The sequence below is a fragment of the Thermobia domestica genome, chromosome 7, assembly GCF_964235325.1.
Source record: "Thermobia domestica chromosome 7, izTheDome1.hap1.1, whole genome shotgun sequence".
Classification (NCBI taxonomy): domain Eukaryota; kingdom Metazoa; phylum Arthropoda; class Insecta; order Zygentoma; family Lepismatidae; genus Thermobia; species Thermobia domestica.
This window is the reverse complement of record NC_137460.1, coordinates 241319393-241337853: the sequence shown is the minus strand read 5'-3', so window position 1 is coordinate 241337853 and position 18461 is coordinate 241319393. Positions and strand designations below refer to the sequence as shown.

General features: G+C 35.5%; 1 protein-coding gene across 1 annotated transcript; it reads left to right on the top strand.

Annotated features, from left to right (window-relative positions):
- The first annotated feature begins 1361 nt into the window (after window positions 1–1361).
- LOC145689629 (uncharacterized) lies at window positions 1362–11047 on the top strand. The gene is made up of 4 exons (XM_081763818.1): window positions 1362–4991; window positions 8802–9009; window positions 9949–10117; window positions 10498–11047. Exons 1-4 carry the CDS (start codon window positions 1362–1364, stop codon window positions 11045–11047), a joined length of 4557 nt encoding a protein of 1518 aa, XP_081619944.1.
- The last annotated feature ends 7414 nt before the right edge of the window (window positions 11048–18461 follow it).

Sequence of the window (18461 nt, the reverse complement as noted above, 5' to 3'; positions counted from 1 at the left end):
GCTTTAAAATAGGAGAGAAACCAAATCAGTTAAAACAGATTGAGATTTAAATTGTAAAAATCTTAGCAGAAATGGAACCAACAAAAAGGCTTAATGCTATGATTTAAACTATTGATAAAATTGAAACCATAAAGATAAATTTTTGATTACATTGGTTCTTAAAAAATAAAGTATTGGTAATAATATACATACGTATATACATAAAGTGATTTCGTTAGGGAAATGTTTAGTCAAGTTCACGCGTTGTTATTTCCTTATATCCTGTGTAGTGTATTTTGTATCCTTTCCATAGAAACGGTTAGCAAAAGTCTGACAATACATCATTTTGTATGTAATTATTTCAAAATTGTACATTATACAAAAATGCACTTCAAAAAAATCTCTTGCGTTTGAATTTTGCTAAGTGTGTCAAGGGCCCTTTTGTGCCTGGATGGCCACTGGCGATTTCTTAAAAAATGCACTGACACAACCCCTAGGCAGGAATTCACCTCGCCTACCCCCTTTTCAATTAAATTTTAATTTCACGTCGCTCAACAAACTGTACTTATCAACAGTTTCATTAGAAGATATGTCTCCGTTAGTGATTCCACAACAAGAGAATTCTGACATTCCTCCAGAAAAAAAGAATGAATCAAAATACTCGTAACAACAGATTACCAAAAACAAACAGATACATATTCAGATTGTAATTCACCTGAACTATTATATCGGCAAACCTCACCACGATCTAATTCATTTACCTTGAATTATACCAAAAACTCAAATTCACAAAAAAGCCCAGAAGGACTTCATCAATATCTTCACACCTCAATACTAAAACCGGAAATAGTAGTAATGCAATTTTTGCTTGCATTAGAGGGATAAATTCTGAGACATTATTTGTTCGGATATAAATCGATATCAAATAGTAATTTTCTGCTACTTATCACCATTTTTGCTCCAGAGAGATTAATATTGAAACCGGAAGCTGTTGGTTTCTGTTTAGTCCTAACTTGTTGATTTAAATTGTTTAGATTTGTTTAAAGATGTTTGTTTAATGTAACTTGTTAGCTGTAGAAGAAGAAGAAGAAAGGGTAGGTGCTTATTGAAACTGTGCATAGCAGCAGTGGGTGAGTGAGCGCGTAGCCTATAGCTGCAACATCGTAGTGTTCAATGTGCATTTTATTTTAACTCGGGAATTGTAAGAAATATTAACAATATTATTAAACCGAATTATTAAAGAACGAACCAGCGTTTGTGTGATACAGTCCATCATAAAGATTTGGTCCTCCTACCCAGATGTTAATACGTGTTTATGTGTTTTATGTGACCTACGTGCTAGGACTTGTGTGTTAACAAGAAAAAAAAATGTGTGGGCGACAATGGAAGCTTACAATTCCCGAAATCGTGTTTTAAAAGGCAAGGTCACTCGTGCTGAAAACTGCATAAACAATATCACAGAACAGGAAGATATTAGTGTAGTTCAGGTCTACAAAAACAAAGTGAGTGAACTGTCACGTGAAACAAATGAGCTTTTGTTGCTAGCCAGTAATTTGTGTGCCGAAGAAGAAATTTATTTGGTGCAAGAAGAAGAGCTTGCTGCTATTGAAGATAGAGTTACAAAGCTTAACGTGAAATTAGTGGAAGTGCAGGGTAAAATATCTCACGCTTCTTCTAGGGATGAGAATAATCAAAAGAACACAACAGAAATTCGACTTCCAAAATTGCAGTTGCCATGCTTTAGCGGGAACTTAAATGATTGGCTTTCGTTTCGTGATTTGTTTATCGCAGCAGTGCATAATAATGAAAAATTAACGGGTGCACAAAAACTTCAGTACTTAAAAACTAGTCTGCAAGGTGAAGCAGCAACACTTATTCAATCTATACAAATAACTGACGATAACTATAAAGAAGCTTGGGACCTGTTAAATTTAAGGTATCAAAATAAACGAGAATTAGTCACGTCCATCTTGCGGCGCTTTGTGAGTCAAGGTCAAGTGCAGCAAGAATCAGCTGGCGCGTTACGTCGGTTGTTGGATACAAGTGTTGAGTGTGTGCGATCGTTATCAGTGTTGGACATAAAAGTAAACGAATGGGATCCTTTGCTTATATTTCATATAACAGAGAAGCTAGACAGTGAAACAAAAAGGCAGTGGGAACTTTCATTGTCAGACAGTGAACTACCAACATTCGACCAATTGGTGAAATTCATAGATCATAGGTGTCGTGCATTAGCAAGTAGCACTTCCAATGCAAAATCAACCCCACCTAGTGAGTCAAACAAGAGTAATAAAAAATCAACAATAGCGCACCATGCTTCAGCTCAATTTTCGTGTTGCCAGTGCAAAAGCAAAAATCATCCTTTGCATAAATGTGATGACTTTCTTTCGCTGTCAGTTGATGAACGTCATTCGTTAGTGAAAAACAAAGCATTATGCTTTAATTGTTTACAATCTCATCATAAACTGTCCAGTTGCAAATCAGCATCGTGTCGTGAGTGTGGCAAACGTCATCATACTTTACTTCATTTTCCAAATAAACAGAACTCAGGTGTTTTAGTGGGGACTCATTTTTCAAGTGAAACTAATGTGCAACATGCAGTGTTATTACAAACTGCAGTAGTGATGGTGAAGGATTCATATGGTAATTTACTACCTGTGAGAGCCTTGTTAGATTCAGCCAGTGAAAAAAGCTTTGTGTCAGAAAACTGCTCACAACGGCTTGGTTTACAAAAACAGCCTGTGTATGTACATGTTTCGGGACTGAGTTCCAGTAACGTTGCTCGGGCAAAAGGTGTTGTTAATATTGTGTTTACATCAAGTTATGATGTTAAATCAGAATTTTCTATAGAAGCGTTAGTGTTGCCAAAGGTAACAGGTATGCTACCAAAACGGTATATTCATAAAAGCAAGCAGTGGTCGCATGTTAAAAAGTTAACATTAGCAGATCCGAATTTTAATGTTCCTGACAGAATCGATCTGTTATTGGGTGCAGATATTTACCCTCAATTGCTATTGGCTGGTGTGTGTAGTGGTGTTAATGGTTCTCCCGTAGCAGTGAACACCAAATTAGGATGGGTGTTGTTTGGTTCTGTTGGCGACGATGAAGTGCGACGTAAAGAATTCACAGCGTCAACATATCATATCCAGTGCAACAGTGAAAGAATTTTGCAACAGTTTTGGGAATTGGAAGATATTCCTACACAAAATATAATGTCGTCAGAAGAAAAACAGTGTGAAATTTATTTCGAGAAGACCCATCAAAGAGATGAGACAGGTAGGTTTCATGTGCAGTTACCGTTTCGCGACAACAGTGCAAGACTTGGTGAGTCACGTGAAGTGGCAATTAAACGCCTTAAGCAAGTAGAAAGTAGGTTGAAGAAGAGGCCTAAAATGCGTCAATTATATGTAGATTTTATGCATGAATATGAGGTACTTGGGCATATGGAGATTATTCCAGAAAGTGAAATACTGAAACCAACCAATGAAGTGTGTTATTTACCTCATCACGCAGTGTTGAAAGATTCCAGTTCTACAACAAAACTGAGAGTAGTTTTTGATGGTAGTTGTAAAACTTCATCTAATGTGTCATTGAATGATAAGTTACTTGTCGGACCTAGGTTGCAGTGTGACTTAATTCCATTACTTGTGCGTTTTAGACAACATAATGTGGCATTGACTGCTGATATTGAGAAAATGTATAGACAGGTGAGAATCCAACCCGAACATAGAGACTTCCAGCGAATTGTGTGGCGTGAAAAACCTAATCTTCCGATCAAAGATTACAGGCTTGTAACGGTAACTTATGGTACAGCTTCAGCACCATATTTAGCGGTGAAAAGTTTGCAACAATTAGCGAAATATGAACAAGAATCATTTCCTCTTGCAGCAGCTGTAGTAATGCAAGACTTTTTTGTTGATGACTTAATCAGTGGTGCCAACTCAGTTAGTGAAGCAAATCAGTTACAAGAACAACTCAGTGCATTATTGCAGAAAGGAGGTTTTGAACTGAGAAAATGGGCATCCAACAGTCCCAACGTTTTGGACTCCGTACCCTCTCATTTGAAACAAGCGACGAGTAGTTTAGACTTTGATAGTAGTAATTCAGTGAAAACGTTAGGAATTCTGTGGTATCCATCAAATGATGTATTTTCATATAATGTCAATCTTGTGTCAGTTGAGTCAGTTGTAACTAAGCGTAATATTTTATCAGAAAGTGCAAAAGTGTTCGATCCATTAGGTTTGATTTCTCCAACTACTATTATTGCAAAAATATTATTGCAAGAAATTTGGAAACTAAATTTAGAATGGGACAGTCCAGTTCCTGAATGGATTTTGAGAAAATGGAGGAATTACTACTCAGAGCTTTCTTTATTGAAAAACATCAAAATCAACAGGTGTATCACTATCACTCAAGCTACGAGAAGAGAGTTAATAGGATTCTGTGATTCTTCCGAAAAGGCCTATTGTGGAGTGGTGTATATGAGGTCTGTATCTCAAGACGGCCAAGTGAGTGTGAACATTGTTATGGGAAAAACGAAGGTTGCTCCAATCAAACAAGTGTCCTTGCCCCGATTAGAGCTCTGTGGTGCCTTGCTATTAGCTAAAATGATGAATCTCATATTAAATTCATTACGTTTGGAAGTGCATGATGTAATTGTCTATTCTGACTCTACTGTTGTGTTATCGTGGCTGAATTCAGATTCAAGCAGATGGAAAGTGTTTGTCGCGAATCGTGTAGCAAAGATTCAAACTCTTTTGCCATCAGTGAAGTGGCTCAAAGTGGATTCAAAGAATAATCCAGCAGACTGTGGTTCTCGAGGTTTATTACCTTCTTCCTTACTTGTACATCACTTATGGTTCTCAGGTCCAGAGTGGATCAAAAACCCCATTCTCCCAGAGTGTAATGAATATACAGTGGATTCAAAGTTAGTCAATCAAGAGAAAAGAAAACATATAGTTTCTATGCATGTTCATATTGATACCTCCATTATTGACAATTGTTCATCGTTGGTAAAACTTGAGCGAACACAGGTCCACTTATAGTAACAGAACTTTTCCATTTATATATTGTTTCAATTTTTGCAGTTCTTCCAATATATTACTAATTCATCTTTTGTGTGTATCTTGAACTAGATCGTTCAAGGGTGGGGGCTATGTTTAGTCCTAACTTGTTGATTTAAATTGTTTAGATTTGTTTAAAGATGTTTGTTTAATGTAACTTGTTAGCTGTAGAAGAAGAAGAAGAAAGGGTAGGTGCTTATTGAAACTGTGCATAGCAGCAGTGGGTGAGTGAGCGCGTAGCCTATAGCTGCAACATCGTAGTGTTCAATGTGCATTTTATTTTAACTCGGGAATTGTAAGAAATATTAACAATATTATTAAACCGAATTATTAAAGAACGAACCAGCGTTTGTGTGATACAGTCCATCAGTTTCTCTATTTCCGGTTTGAATAGAGCGTTATCGAATGAAAAGAAACCTATTCTTGAGACTTGGATCGATTCCCGGAAACTCCTTCTCAGTATATCTTAGTGTTTGTGCTCTATCTTATGGCGATCAATATTGAAAGCGGAAGAGATAGAAAATTCTACCACTTCCGGTTTTACTAGAACTATAGGGGTTGAAATGGTATATATCCTTGAGACGCTAAACCGATTCCCGAAAACAGCTTGTCACTAGTTATTACTGATTTTGATTTATGGCCATCAATGTTGAAAATCGGAATGATCGATTTGTACCACTTCCGGTTTAAATCGAAGGATTTCGAAGATTTACCTATTCTTGGGATGCTGAATCAATTCCCGAAAACCACTTCTCGATCTCTGTTACCGTTTCTGCTATGATACCTGTAGTCAGACGGTCGGAGACATCGCCGTTCTATAAGACTTCGAAGTTTTATGCATAGCATAGTTCGGAAGTCTAATATCCCCCCTCCTCCTTGGCGAAAGCGGTTATTTCGCACACTGCAGATACTCTCAATTCGCAATTATAGGACTTCCAAGATACGTTATTCATAGGTACTGAAAGTCTTACAGAATTTTCCATCCGTCCGACTGTCAACAGGTATTAAACAAAAAACGGCAAGAGACATCGACAAGCGATTTTCGGGAATCGATTCAGCGTCCCAAGCATAGGTTAAATCACCTCCGACTATCTAAACCGAAAGTGTTAGAAATCGTGTCCTGGTTTAAACATTCATACCCATAAGTCAACAATGATAGTAGCTAGCAACAAGGATTTCCTGGGAATCGATTCATCGTTTGAAGGTAATATATCGTTTCCACCTCCACCTCGCTACTGAAACCGGATGTGGTAGAAATTTACAGCTACTTCTAGTGTAAATATTGATTTACATAAAGCAAAAACGGTAACAGATATCGGGAAATGGCTTGGTAAGAGATTTATCGTCCCAAGAATAAGTTTCATCTCTAACCTTATTTCTCCATTGCAACTGGAATTGTAGATCTACTATTTGAATTAGATAAAGTTTTGAGAAAAATAGAAAAATAATATTACAGTTCTGAAACTATAAAAATGGAGATGAACCAAATGTTTTTTTTCATGTAGATAAAAATTACATTAATCGACTGTTGTAGAGGATTTTTTTTTGCCCATTGTCATGGTAACAAAATTGTTTTCTGCTATGGACTGAAGCCCTTTTTGCGCGTATATTATAGACGAAACTCTGTATTTATGCAATTTTATTATTTTGTTGCTTTTTTTTTTTTTACACAAAACTGTGTCTGTCAATACGTTTTTTGCCGAGTTAAAAATCTATAGTAGTTATGAAAACGTAACCCCAAGTGGAAACAAAAATATGTTTACTCACAACATTAATTAATTTACAACAACACAATGTATTGAAAATTTTGTTAAGGTATCTTCTTCTCAAATAAATAAATAAATAAACTATCAATCGTCTTGGACTTCTGGCCGGATCTCAACTGTGGGCCAATTCATGGCCTATTCATAGAAGTGTTTGTACTGATCGGGGACATAGAACAGAAGTTTCCTGACGTCATCGATTGTAGCACTCTTGATGGGAATTTTACAGGCGGCATAAGCTGCGGGTGGTGGCAATGTTGGTTTTTGTTGTTCGTCTTTGTACATTTTGAATGTGTGTGTCACTGAACTGTCAATGGTTTGACTTGCAGATCTTACCAAAATTCTCTTTATAACAAGAGAACTTCAATTAATTTTAGGTTAGGTAAATTAGTTGAGATACAATTAGCTTAGGAATCTAAGAACATTATAATACGTTTGGCTATCATATGTCTTGGTTTTCCTGGAAATGTCTTCTTTTCGAACCCTGCAATTTGCGTCCGGGTGGGTTTTCCATGTGGCAAAAATTACATTAATCGAATGCTGTTGCCAAAACATATAAATCAAATATAATCTCCAAGCAGAAAGAGCTTCAGTCACTGACTGAAGCCCATTCTGTTTAGAAAAATCGAAGTTTACAAATGTTTATAAAATGCTGGATGAATTAAATTGAAACAATTTATTCATAGGAACATAGGAAATAGAAACATAGGAACAAAAAAATGCGTTGTTAATCGAATTTTGCCATTTTGGTGATTGAAGCCTCTTTTTGCATGAACGAATTAATTTTCGGTTTTAATATTGAACTTGCATAGCCTGGAAATCTGTTGTAGCTTCACGAAACTCACTTGTTCGGTTACTATAGCACATCCTTCCTTTCCATTTTTCGGTCGTCAGGAATGTTCGAACAGCATGTGACAAACACATGATGGCGCAAAGACTACTTCTTGTAGAAATTTCGTACATAAAAGACTCCAATGGTATACACTACAAGTGGAAGTCAACATAATTGCTATAAATTTAACATCATGATTTTTTCCTTATTAATTTCAGGTGGCATGAGGAAAGAATTTTCAAGTAGTTCAGAATATTAAAACTGATACACACATAAGAAATAAGCAGAAGAGTACTTGTAGTCAGGAAACTTTAGAAGCAGCATTTAACAAGCAGAAAAACGAAGGAGACTCCTTTTCGAAGAACATATGCGAAGCTTTGATAGCAGCCAATATTTCTTTAAATAAAGTGAATAATTCTCAATTTCGAGCATTCCTCTCGAAGTATTGCCAGAGAAGAATTCCCGATGAGTCGAATCTAAGAAAAAAATATGTGTACAAAATTTATTGTGAGGTAAGGTCTTATTGTAAATCTTGTAAAGTTGTACACAAATGTCACGGCTAGTTAGAACAACAATTTCATTCCATTAAGTAAACACAATCAGCTAATATAAGAGATGTGTTTATGTCAGAGCGTCCCTTGTGGGAGGAAAATAGGGGCAGTTGCTTATTAACCTTGCACCTATGCAACTTTGCCCCATGGTTCATCAAATTGATATTTGAAATCTACCTCGCCTCAAACGTTTGTTTTTTTCTTTTCTTAGTTTTGTTTGTTTGTTTAGTTTTTCCAACCTTTTTTTTAAATTGCTTTCTAGAAGGACATACTTTCAAGAAAGATGGAATGACATGTATTTGGAACGTATTATAGTTTTGCCAAAAGATTATTATTATTATTATTATTATTATTATTATTATTATTATTATTATTATTATTATTATTATTATTATTATTATTATTTTACGTGACAATCTTGGATGGTGTCTGATCTTTTTTTTAAACTAGTACCGAAAAATTTCGTAGCCGGAATTAATCTACAATTAAAAATCTTTCATGAAGGAGGAGGGTACTCCAGTTAACGATATTGTTCAGAAGTTTGATTTGCTATGAGTGGTTCTTCGTTAAAATCGATTCTTTATTAACTGACTGTTAAAAGTTTTCTTTACAGGTTTTACAGAAGATCCGAGAAGACATAGGTGATTTTCCAATATGGTTAGCAGTTGATGAAACTATCGATTCATGCGGTAGATATATTGGAAATGTTGTTATTGGAAAGCTAGACCCGAATGAACCAGGCTCGCCTCACTTGATACTGTGTAAAGAGCTGGAGAAAACCAACAATTCAAGTATTGCCCGACTCGTCCGTGATGCTTTCAGTAAGTTATTTTCTTTATAACTGAGAGAAAAAATTAGTGAATCACACGTGTTTAGAACCAGGGTTACATCCACGGAGGTGATCCACCGAGTACGCCCCAGAAAAGAACTTCGTAACTCGACAGAAATTTGTACGCTTTCTTAATACAAATATAGTGGCTTAACGGAGAAATTATTGACACTGCCTGAAGATGCTGCCTACACTTCCTTTTCTTAAAAAAACAATCTAGCTCTATTATTTTTTCTGAGAATATAGGTTTCTCCGGTACATAAGAATTACATGTCCATTTTCTTTTCTTTTTTTGTGTGTGTAGAATAATAACAATCAGTACTACATAAACGTAGTGTCTTGTGCTATTAAACCCCTCCCAGCCAAAAAAAAAAGAAAGAAAAAAATAAAATAAAATATGGGTGCTTGGCTGTGTGAAACGTAATATCTTCCAGCAAAAGTATATTCCGAGGAATGAGGAGTCCGCCCTGCCGTAAAAAAAAAAAAAAAAAAAAAAAAATCTTTCAGTTTCACTTCTCGTTTTTATGCCCTTCATGCTAACTAAGACGATGATTAAAGCAATTGAATGACGATAGAAGAATTGGTGGAATGAGAATGTGGGGGAAACGGAAGTACCCCGAGAAAACCCACGGACACGATGTTATTCACGACAAACTTACTTGTCCGGGGATCGAACCAGGAACCCACGCACCAGAGGAAACGCTCTACCAGTGAGCCACCGTGTCCCCTGGCTCAGTCGTAGTCCTTTATAGCGTCAATAACAATCAATAACTAACAAACAAATTCGAAAATAAATCTATAATTTAGTTCTTATTTTTCAAATTTAAAAAAGGATCATATGGATCCTTGATTTCAGTATTTCAAAGAAGTCCTTCAATCTTGGTGCTAAAGCCTACACATATATATCTCTTTCTTTTCTCTCTTTTTTTAGGTATTCTGTGGCCAGGTGCTGAAAGGGAGGATAAGATCCTTATACTTCTCACATATCCAGCAGCTTCCTATATGTTAGCAGCTGGGCAAATTTTACAGGCATTCTATCCAAAAATGACATATGTAAGATGCATCGCTCATGGACTTCACAGAATTGCTGAAGAGATACGGTCTCAGTTCCTGGACGTAAACAAGCTAATTTCTACAGTGAAAAAAGTATTTGTAAAAGCACCTTACCAATCAAATCAAATACAAGTGAAGATTTACATCCTCAAAAGCTTAACGGCAAATGTACATATTACAAATAACACATACCCAAATACAAAAAGTGAAACATTAAACTCATCACCACGCACCATATTATGTATTTCTAAAATCTAACAATGAAGATACAGGACTCAAACACACGAGTGTAGGTTGATAAGTTCTCAGCCTACCCAGGTGCAAACAAAGCTAGATATAAAATTTATATACGTTTATGAGGCTCATAATTTGTGAAGCTACTGTGCAAAATTTGGTTTGATCAAACCACTTTTTATTTTTTTTTCAGGTCCAAAGTGAGGATGTCAGTCCGCGTCCCGGAAATTAGTAAATTTGAACATCGTGCATTCATCAAGTACCTCTTCCTAAAGAAACTCTCGCCGAAGGAGATCCACAACGACCTTGTCACGACATTGGAGGACAAGGCGCCATCGTATGCCACTGTGAACAAATGGACAGCAAATTTCAAACGTGGGCATTTTGGTCTGAACGATGATCCAAGATGTGGCAGACCACTTTCAGTGAACTCTTCCGAGATGACTGACGCCATTCACTGGATGATTCACGACAATCGCCGAATCCCGCTCAAACAGATAGAGGACACATTGGGCATTAGTCATGAACGGGTGTGGAAAGTTATCCATAAAGACTTGGGTATGAGGAAGGTCGCGGCAAAATGGAGTACGAAACTTTTGAACGCAGATCAGAGGTGTGAACGGGTGGAGGCAAGTAAGGCAGTTTTGTCCCAATTTCAAGCGGATAAGGCCAATTTTTTACAACAGCTGGTAACAGTTGACGTAACCTGGTTATATTTCTATGATCCAACGATGAAACAGTAATCGGCGGAATGACGCTACAGCGGTTCGCCACGTCCGAATAGGCTAGGACAAGGGGAATATGTTGAATAAAAAACACCAAACTTCGCTTCCTATCTACTTGTTCTCTTGGTGAGGCTGAGAACTAATCAACCCACCCTCGTATAATGAGTATAAGCAGAAAATTATTTTTCGCAGAAATCTCAGGAATTGAAAAAATAAACAGTATAGGCAAAAGTTTATTAAAAATACAATTTCGCTCAGAGAAAGAGGCAAACAATTTTTTAGATCACACTATTCTAACACAACATAATTGGGAGGCTTTTATTCCCTATCATGTGATATACTCAACTGGTGTAGTAAAAGGAGTAGATACAGATATTGAAATCAGTGACCTACTAAACGATATAAAATGTGACGTAACTGTAACATCAGCACGAAGAATTTACAGGGGAAAAAAGTGAACTACAACCCACATCCACAATAATATTAACTTTCGATTCACAAGTCCGTCCCACAGATGTAAAACTTTATTACATCAAACGAACAGTACAATGCGAATATTCCTACAATACGCCAGTGCATAAATGGTTGACCATAGGAGGGGCAGTTGTCGACTCAAAAAGTATCTTTGCATAAAAAACGCTGGAAAGCACGCGCAGGTTTGGTGCACTAATCCTTTACATTGTGTAAATTGTGGAAATAACCATGCTGCGAATTTTCCTCATTGTCTGGAGTGAATACAACAACAAAAAATCATGGAACTCATGGCTAAAGAAAGATTATCTTTTAACGAAGCAAACAATATGGTAGGGAGAAAAACCCAAGCAGAAACAAATACTACACAACCTCTAGGTAGGAATTCACCTCGCCTACCCCCTTTTCAATCAAATTTTAAGTTCACGTCGCTCAACAAACTGTACTCATCAACAGTTTCATTTGAAGATATGTGTCTGTTAGTGATTCCTTAACAAGAGAATTCTGACATTCCTCCAGAAAAAAGAAGAAGGAATCAAAATGACAACATATTCATTACTAAAAACAGACACATATTCAGGTTGTAATTCACCTGAACTATCATATCGGCAAACCTCACCACGATCTAATTCATTTACCTAGAATTATACCAAAAACTCAAATTTGCAAAAAAGCCCAGAAGGACTTCCTTAATATCTTCACACAACAGAAGAAGACTGTCACTATAAAAGAAAACTTTCTGTATATCAAAATTTACGAAAACAAAAGCTCATGGCGAAGGACCATTCATTGCTACAATCAAAGGAGAAAACAATTCAGCCATCAACTTTTTTATTTTGCCCAAGCCAACATAACAGTGTTTGCAACATTTCAAAACACCGTTCAGGACCAAAGAACATACGATGGAATTAGATTACAAAAACAGAAATTAATGGAAGCAATTAAAAAATTTCTTGCACCTTTTTTCGATTCCACTTTGGAAAACAGAAATAATTCACAACTCGAAACTATCCTCAACAACATTCAATCTTGCCTAAATTAAAAAAAAAATAAAAAGATAAAAATAAATAGATAATGTTATCAAAGATATACAATACTTCAATGGGACATACAGAGTGTATACGGAAAAGGTCATTACTTTTAGCTATTAATAAACATTTTTTTTTTCGCCAGATATTATTTTCCTCCAGAAAAATTGGTGTAATCCCAAGGTACCTCTAAAAACTAAAAACCACAACTACATTAATCAACTCAGGCATGGTTCTTACGGTGGTATAGCAGTTTGCATTAAAAAGCACATTATTTATCAAACATTTCTATAGATTTTAGCTTTATTCATCCTCATATACAAACAATAGCATAATGAACAAACTCCATGGCTCTGGGTAAGTAGAGTAACAAATAAAACACAGTTCTGACCAGAGCAGAATGAAATATATTAAAAACTATACTAATAATATAACTACTAATATAATACTACTAAACTACTAATATAATATATAAAAACTATATTAAAACAATAGCAATAAAGCTAAAAAATGTTAAGGTGTTAAACATTTATATTCCACCGAAAATTCAACCAGACTTAAATTTTTGGAAATTATTGCTAGACTCTAATTATAATTGTTATGGAAAGCAAATATTGTTCTGTGATGTCTATATACCGTGGCTTTGTGGTGACCGATCGTGGAAGTTTACAGACATGAAATATATATATATTGTGAATTCGCTGTGTTGGTTGTCACTTGTTTTTTTAGTAAAACAAGTAGTAGCGCCTTGACAAGAAAAAAAAAATTGACTGCATACGTTCTTTTTGCATCGTATATAGAAGTTTTGTAGCTTGTTGGTTGCTATTAAATACTATTAAAACGTCCTTCACATTTAAATCCATGGCCCAACAGGTTATGAGCCCGGTGCGTGTGGTAATGTGAAGGTGTAGTTCCGGTTTTCTTTTGAGACTGCTTCTTTTCCGGGGTGTGCCATTCCCGAACGAACTGTTTGGTGACTGTTCAAGTAGATGTTTTTCGTTTTGATACGAAGATGACAGATTTAAAAATCCAAATAAACATTCGACGAGTGCAGAAAACTGAACCAACTGGAAGCACCAAATGTTGCTTCTGTTCAAGTGCCATGGACTGGTGGATATTGTTACCGGTAAAATCAAGCAAACGACATATGTGGCTGAAACGGAATCAGCGGAAGCGTTGGCAAAATACAGGAAGGAGCTTGGTGACTTTGAGAAAAACGATGCTCAGCTGCTGATAACGAACGCTTTATCAGATGATGTGTATAAAATGCAATCCGCGAATGATGCGTGGGAGCGGTTGTTGTCTATTTATAAACAAAGTTCAGGTCATCGTCTTGATGGACTGGTGGATTAACGACAGCAGAGCGACAGTACACATGACGGCTAACCGGGAATACTTTTCAACCTATGCAGACTTTGCTGTCCCGAAGAATGTGGAGGTGGCAAACGGTATGGTAATGGTAATGAAGGCTGTAGGTCATGGGACTGTAAACGTTGAAATGTTATCAATGGAAAGTGGGTAACTAATTACCTAGAGGATGTGTGGCATGTACCGGAGGTTGAACTTAACCTATTTTCGCAATCGGTTTCACTGTACAAAGGCTGTGAGTGGTGTATAAGTGCGAAAGAAATATAGTGTAAGAAAAACGGACAAGTAGTTCTTACTGGACAGGCAATCGACGGTTTGATGCATGTAAAGCTATCAGAAACACCGGGAAAAGTGTTCATAGGACGTGCATCAGAATCGTTAAAATTGTATCACGAACGTTTGGGTCATCAAAACGCGTCACGTCTTAAGTGTTCTAAAATTGCACGGCATTGATGTTGAAGATGTATTCTGTGAAGGGTGTGTTTATGGGAAACAACACAGAAACAGTTCTAGTTCTCGTAAAGACAGAGCTAAGGTGCCATGTGCGAAGTTTATCTTCAAATACGAAGTTAGTTCAGTACAGTAATCATGTTCAAAGAATTAAATATTTATTGTTGTAAAACTTATAAGCAGACGTGGAGTGAAGTTAAGATCAGAGATGGGGACCCCTCCATCTCCCTCCCAAACAAATAATATATGTGGTGAAAAATGTTAACCAAACGAATGTCTCTCATTCTATTTCTCAGTCAGGAGCACCCACCAAAAATTCAAGACCTATTGTAAATGTATATAGCAATGCCTTTGCTTTTGACCCAAAAAATGAAAATTCAGCAGTTCTTTTCTGTGTCTGACGACACTATAAAGCTCAATAAATTATCCCAGGATGAGGCTAAAGATCTAGTAATAACATGCTTTTCAGGAAAAGAAAAATAAAGATTACGTGTTTTTATAAATAGGAAGCAGTTACATACTAAATCATATGAGACATTTAAGGAAGGAGTGAAAAAGTGTTTCAAAACTCCGAAAGAGAATGTAGATATTTCCGCTAAAATTCAAAATAAGAGCTCAAAAGAAACATGAGTCGGTACAGAATTACATATACGATGTATTAGGATTGATAGATAAAGGAGCGTCTACATTAACGGAAACCCAGATTATTTCTATTTTGACTAATGGATTGAGACCATACTTTTTAGAAAGAGTAGGTGTGCAGCAATTTGATTCATTGGATGAGTTTATTCAAGCTTTGAATAACCTCGAAACAAATAGGTATAGGATAAAAAAAATAGGAAGAAACATGAACTTCATGCTGGGCTAAATTCATCAATGAAAAAGGAACTGCGAAAATTGGGAAAATTGCGTAAATATATGTCGTCAGATTCTGAAACATCATCAGAATTAAGTGAGGCCGAAGTATCCGACTCAGATGATGATAATATACTTTTACGGTAAAATAGGCGATCGCGTAATAATATAAGATCTAGTTCGCAGGTTTCGAAATTGACTAAACAGGACGATAATAAATCTGCACTAGTGGGTCGGAACGGAATAGCAAAGAACAAAGGACAAGAAGAGACAAACGTCATCCGTGGAAATATGTAATCAGTAAAACACAGCAGAATTGTGCAAGAAGAAGTTTATATTTAAATTATCAAAATAACTTAAATATCATAATTAGTAAATTTCATGAAAGAAAAGAGTGAATTAGAATATTTTTCATTTCGTCCCCTCTTTTCTTTTGTAAATACGGGTTAAGTTAGGTTATATGTTGGTGTGGCCTATTTGTACTAAATAGTATTCAGTGTGGGTGAGCGAGTATAAGGCGCTCTCCTAAAACTCAACCAAACCTTAAGCTAAAAGCTACAAAATCGAGCTACAGAAATGTAGTTCAAACTTTCATTTTTCGAACATTGAATACGATTTAGTACACTTGTAACATTGTGTGGTCTCTTTTATCTATTTTTGGGGTAGAATAGGACGTTATTCGAATCGGAATTCTCTCCCATTCCCCCCGCAGAATAAACATTTTCGTTAGAGATATTAGTTGAAACTGATACACATATATTACATTTTAGATTAATTAATGTTATATTTTCTGTATTAGTAAAGTACACAACCTATCAAATTTATTGTTTCATAACTCTACAGAATCTTGGTAAATGCAAACTAAAGATACAAATGCTGAGTTTATTTTCAAACATACTCCTTTGGGAATAATTCTCTCCATAAGTGTAAATGGACACCTAATTAAAAGGATACACAGAAAACCTGTCTATAGCAGTGTCAACGTTAATCATGATAATGCTTCATTTTTCGTGTACGAAGATTTAGCCGATCAAATTCTTGACTCACGACATACTTTAAATTTAACTCACAAAATTCTAATACCTAACATCACTTTTCCTCCATTTTCTCCTCATATGGATACTTTTCCAAATAAGTTGGATACTTTAGCGCAGCAAATAGAAAATATAACTGTAAATGCCTACACTCCATCTTTACAAATTTCTAATAACCAAATGCCATTTGCTATTAACAATATCTATTAGAAGTGCTGTACTGTCTCCTCTCATTATCATATTTTTATCTATAAAGTTATTCAAAATGAATAGGGAGTTATCGAATATAAATATGAAATTGCGTTCACATAATGAAGAAACTAAACGATTTCAAGCACGTGCAAACAAATAATGTATGAAATGTTTCTTTATACGAAATATATTATTGTAACATGATGATATAGAGACTTAGGTTATTTTACTGAAGTAATCAAATAATAGTCATAACACGATTTGCAAAGCGAATCCAAAGACAGACTATTATTTTCTTTGAAAGGAAAATTCCAGTTTTGAAAATCAAATTCTTGCAAAGCGAGACGAAGACATCAAACTGGACAAAAAAAGGTATTTGCAAAGCGAAGTTTTGGAAATGTAAAAATGAAATGAAATGAAATCTTTGAGTTTTACGTCCCACGGTTATGCCGGTTAGGCTAAAGGAGACCGTGATGATGAAAGATGAGTGAAATGGTGGAATGAAGAAAGTGGGAGGAAACGGGAGAACCCCGAGAAAACCCACGAGCACGGTGTTTGTCCACCACAAAGTTCACTTGGCGGGGCTGGGATCGAACCCGGGACCCCAAGCACCAGAGGTGAACGCTCTACCACTGAGCCACCGAGCCCCAGTTTTGGAAATGTGTATACGCATATGAAACAAATATATGTTGTGACTTATGTAATTATAAATATATTTATTAAACTCTCATATTAAAATTATATAGTATTTTCTTCTATTTTCCTTTATAGGCAAGTAATCAACATGAACTTCGCAATATTCTATATAATTACATTGACTGTCACTCCTATCTTAATTTTCCTTATGTTAGCCATTTGTATTTATTTTCAATGCAGAAAATCTTTAGAAAATGTAATTCAACAGCCACAGAAGAAAATTAGTTCTAATCAAATCCCATCTTTACTTTAACTAGACCCTGTATATGAGGATATTTACTACGAAAATGAGCAAAATCCAAACATACCTAATTTTTCTTCAGGTAATATTTATCTGTGTATTCATGGTTTAAATTACATAGTTACTTATTCCAACTATACTTCACATATTTCTCCTTAAGTCGAATTTGTGTCATGTCAATCAAACCAGCAAACATGTACTCTAAACATCTCAAGAGTTTTGTAATTGCAAATCACCAACTATCGACTTTAAAGAATATATTCAAGATGCCTATGTCGACTATATCTATATACTAATAGTCATCTCTACAATCAAGACGAAATTAAAGACTTAATTCCACCAACATGTTTTCCATGAACATTTAAATTTCGCCAAGTGCCAACGAAAGAGGACACATCTGGATTACTGCCATATCAACTGGAAATACAATTAACCAGGATGTATTCGTATGAACCCCCCTCTAGTGTAAATTTCCATCCCCCAAGTTTATATAATTATGTTAATATTGTGGTGATTTAGAGCATATTTAATCCTTAGTGAGAAGAAAGATGAAAATGAAACCACAAATAGTTATGGTGATGAATATAATTATGATTATCTTCATGTTACTTATATATATTTACCGTTTTTCAGTGTAATGCAGTTGTAAATGTTAGTGCAAATTCACATAATACGAAATTACTGCTTTTTTTTTTTTTTTTTAAAAAAAAAGAGGGATTTATTTGTATAACGATATAAGACTTACATACCAATATATCAGCATATAAATCTCTAAACACTTACAGTTCACTCCATCACAAAACACAAACAATCCAAAACTGACCTATATTTCTGTTTTGCTGTGTGGAGATTTTCTTTACCTGTGACATTGCAAAGACGTATGCATATTCTTGTGACCGTAATACTGGCCTTGTAATGTGCAAACGCTTTCATAACGACTTCATTGAATTTTGATATGAATATCTTGGACTAAGCAGTGGTTTATCACTCATTCATTTCAGCTTGTTACAAACTGATTTTATTTTAACGAAATGTTTTATACATATATTCAATTTATTTATTGCTTTGATGTTGCTTTATTTTTCTTAGATTTATAT